A 2,987-nucleotide genomic window follows, 5' to 3' on the forward strand; every position below is an offset into this window, starting at 1 on the left:
AGATAAAGTGAAAATGGTGATCAGTGCATTGGCACCGAACGGCGGCACCGGCGAATTCAGCTACTCCAAAAATTCTCACTTTCAGGTACATAAACCAACCTTTTCATCTACAAAAATAAGAAAAAATAAAATAAATTACAAGTTTTACCTCGAGTTTGATGAATGGATTTTAACAATTCCAAAAAAATTCAAATATATAATATTTGATTTATTTCGGATTAAATTATCTTTATTTTTTAAATATTTTAATTACTATTTTTAAATAAAAATATATTTCAATATATGCTAAATTTAAATATTAAATTAATATTTAATAAATTAATTTTTTTGATACGTACAAAGAAAAAGTTAAAATAATGGTATTATTACATACTTTACGTTTATTTAACAGATATAAGATAAAATTATCATAAAAAATATAAAATTTTATATTTTTTGAAAAAAAATAAAAACAAAAGGTAGAAAAAGTAATGTCAAAATGAGTGTAAAATATTTAGGTGAGCTAAAAAAATCCTTTTTATAAAATTATTAGTTTTATAGAATTTCTAAAATTCAAAACATGTCTTTTTTTTTTTTTTTTCAGAGACAAAGCTTAGGAGTTGAAGACAGTAAGATCGAAGAAGAAATTGAGAAGAAGCTGGATGTGAAAGCACTAGCTTCAGCTTCGAACATGATTATTCGCATAGCGGATTTTGGGTGTGCGACTGGTCCAAACACCTTCGCGAATGCACACAAGGTGCTTGAAGCAATGAGAGAAAAGTACAAAAGGCAATGTCCAAACACGGAAGCAAAACCAGAATTTCATGTCTTCTTCAATGATCTACCATCGAACGATTTCAACACCCTTTTCACCTCTTTGCCTGAAGATAGAAGCTACTTTGCATGTGGGGTTCCTGGTTCTTTCTACAATCGTTTGTTTCCCCATTCGTGTATTCATTTTGCATGCAGCAGTTTGGCCCTCCATTTTCTTTCAAAGTCACCAGAAGTGTTGCAGGAAAAGAAGAGTCCCGCGTGGAACAAAGGTAGAATTCACTACACAGGTGCTTCCAAGGAAGTGGTTGATGCATATGCAAATCAATTTGCCGAGGATGTTGGAAAGTTCTTGGATGCTAGGGCTATGGAGTTGGTCCCTGGTGGCATGTTGGTCATAGTCATGCCTGGTGTTCCCCATGGCATGCCTTATTCTGAGGTCATAATTGGCATGATGTTTGATTGCATGGGATCTATCCTCATCGACCTTTCAAAGGAGGTAATTATAATGCTTTGTTTATGGTGGTTAATTATTAATTAACAATAATTAATATGCTTTTTCTTCTTTTTCACAGGGGTTGTTTGATGAATCTAAAATTGATTCCTTCAATTTTCCTTTCTATGCCTCAAGTCCAGAGGAGATGAGAAAGGCGGTAGAGAGAAATGGAAGATTCAACATTGAAAGAATGGAGTTAGCAAATCCAGTACCATGGTTAAAGAACATAGAAAAAATAATACCTGATTGGATAATTCATGTGAGGGTTGTAATGGAAGCAATTTTCCGCAGACACTTTGGAAATGAAGTCACTCATCAAATGTTCCAACGTTTAACCAAACACATGTTAGACAAACTTGAAATATTGGAAACAAAATACAGAGACAAAGTTCAACTTCTTGTTGTGTTACAGAAAAAGGAGTAAGTGTTCTTTGTATTTTGCAATAAAAGGTACACCTTATTTGTCAAAAACTGCCTTCACGTTGTTGTGGCGTGGCTGTTAACGTGATCTGTCACTCCGATCGTCGAGGGAGGCTGTTGTGATTGTTGTCGCATCAGTCGCTGAGAGGCCCTTGCGTTCGTTATCGCACCTCGAGGAAAGTCGTGCTATGATTGTAAGTTTGGGATATATTTGCTTTTCTGTTATAAGTTGAGGTCGATCTCGGCATGGTGTAATGTTCAGTTTGCTGTCATGAATTTCATTAAATAGTTTGTGTTAATCCATCTATACGTGGTGTAACTGAATCTTGATCAGTAAAACAACAATACAATTAGTTTTAGTCATGCTTGTGGCGGTAAGTAAAGTGGCCGGTAGTGTTGGGCTTAAATTCTACATAAAGCCCGACAGGCTGAGCTTTGCAGAGAATAAACTCGACAATTTTAGAGGAAGAGCTAAACAATAAAATATTTTAATTCACTTATGAATTTATAAGAAAAATTAATGTGTTTTTGGATATTCAAATAACTATCGAAAAGAGGATATATTCACTACAATGAGATTTGAATACTTGAAAAGACTTTCTCTTTTAAATGAAAGCTCTAGATGTAGAGAGACAACTAACAATAAGCTTGTTTATGTGCAAATTTAAAGTACACTAGAAGAGTGGTTGAATAATGTTAATGAAATTTTTTTAGCAACCTTTCTGATAAAGCATTTTTTTCGAGTACAAAGATTTTTTATGTTCTTAAGCGCTCGACCTTGCGCTTAATTTTAAACGATAAATTCTTTTCTTGTGCTATTCAGAATATTCGCTGCAGTTTTGATGAAACTTCCTCTTTAATGAATAATCGTTTAGTATAGAAAACTCTTATATTTAAAACAAAAATGCAACTACAGGTTTTTATGAGAGAACGTTGAGAGAGAATAAAATAGTAAATGCACCAATATTTTTATACTGGTTCGCTCCAATTGAGCTACATCAAATCTCCTCTAACCTTAGAGGGTTCCACTATAATCTTCAACAAGATTATAACTACTACTCCTAGTATCCCTATCCCTAGGCAATCTTGGTATCCACCCACACATGGTTTCATAGTATTCTTCACCACTCATGGTATCACTAGTCAACGAATAACTCCTATTACCTTAGACTAGTTGAGTTTTACCCACTCCTGCAATTTCCACTAGACAATCCTGGTATCCCCCGATACGCTGCCTAGTAATCCTTAGCTCTCTTGAGTTATACAATAAGTGTTTGAATTCTCTTCAGAATTTGCAATCAATTTGATTTCTTACAAGTTG

The 2,987-nt window shown here is 33.9% G+C and overlaps 1 protein-coding gene across 1 annotated transcript; it reads left to right on the forward strand.

Moving 5' to 3' along the window:
* Positions 1-513: 513 nt before the first annotated feature.
* LOC124837127 (loganic acid O-methyltransferase-like) lies at positions 514-1,953 on the forward strand. The gene is made up of 2 exons (XM_088108203.1): positions 514-1,249; positions 1,326-1,953. Exons 1-2 carry the CDS (start codon positions 560-562, stop codon positions 1,668-1,670), a joined length of 1,035 nt encoding a protein of 344 aa, XP_087964329.1. The 5' UTR covers positions 514-559; the 3' UTR covers positions 1,671-1,953.
* The last annotated feature ends 1,034 nt before the right edge of the window (positions 1,954-2,987 follow it).

The sequence above is a fragment of the Vigna umbellata genome, chromosome 3 (assembly GCF_029865625.1).
Source record: "Vigna umbellata cultivar VRB3 chromosome 3, Vumbellata_1.0, whole genome shotgun sequence".
Lineage (NCBI taxonomy): Eukaryota > Viridiplantae > Streptophyta > Magnoliopsida > Fabales > Fabaceae > Vigna > Vigna umbellata.

Excerpts from the sequence above, each read along its gene's own strand:
- LOC124837127 (XM_088108203.1), top strand. The coding sequence starts at position 560 with ATGTCTTTTTTTTTTTTTTTTCAGAGACAAAGCTTAGGAGTTGAAGAC. Across the intron at positions 1,250-1,325 it reads TCATCGACCTTTCAAAGGAG|GGGTTGTTTGATGAATCTAA; the intron begins GTAATTATAATG and ends TCTTTTTCACAG.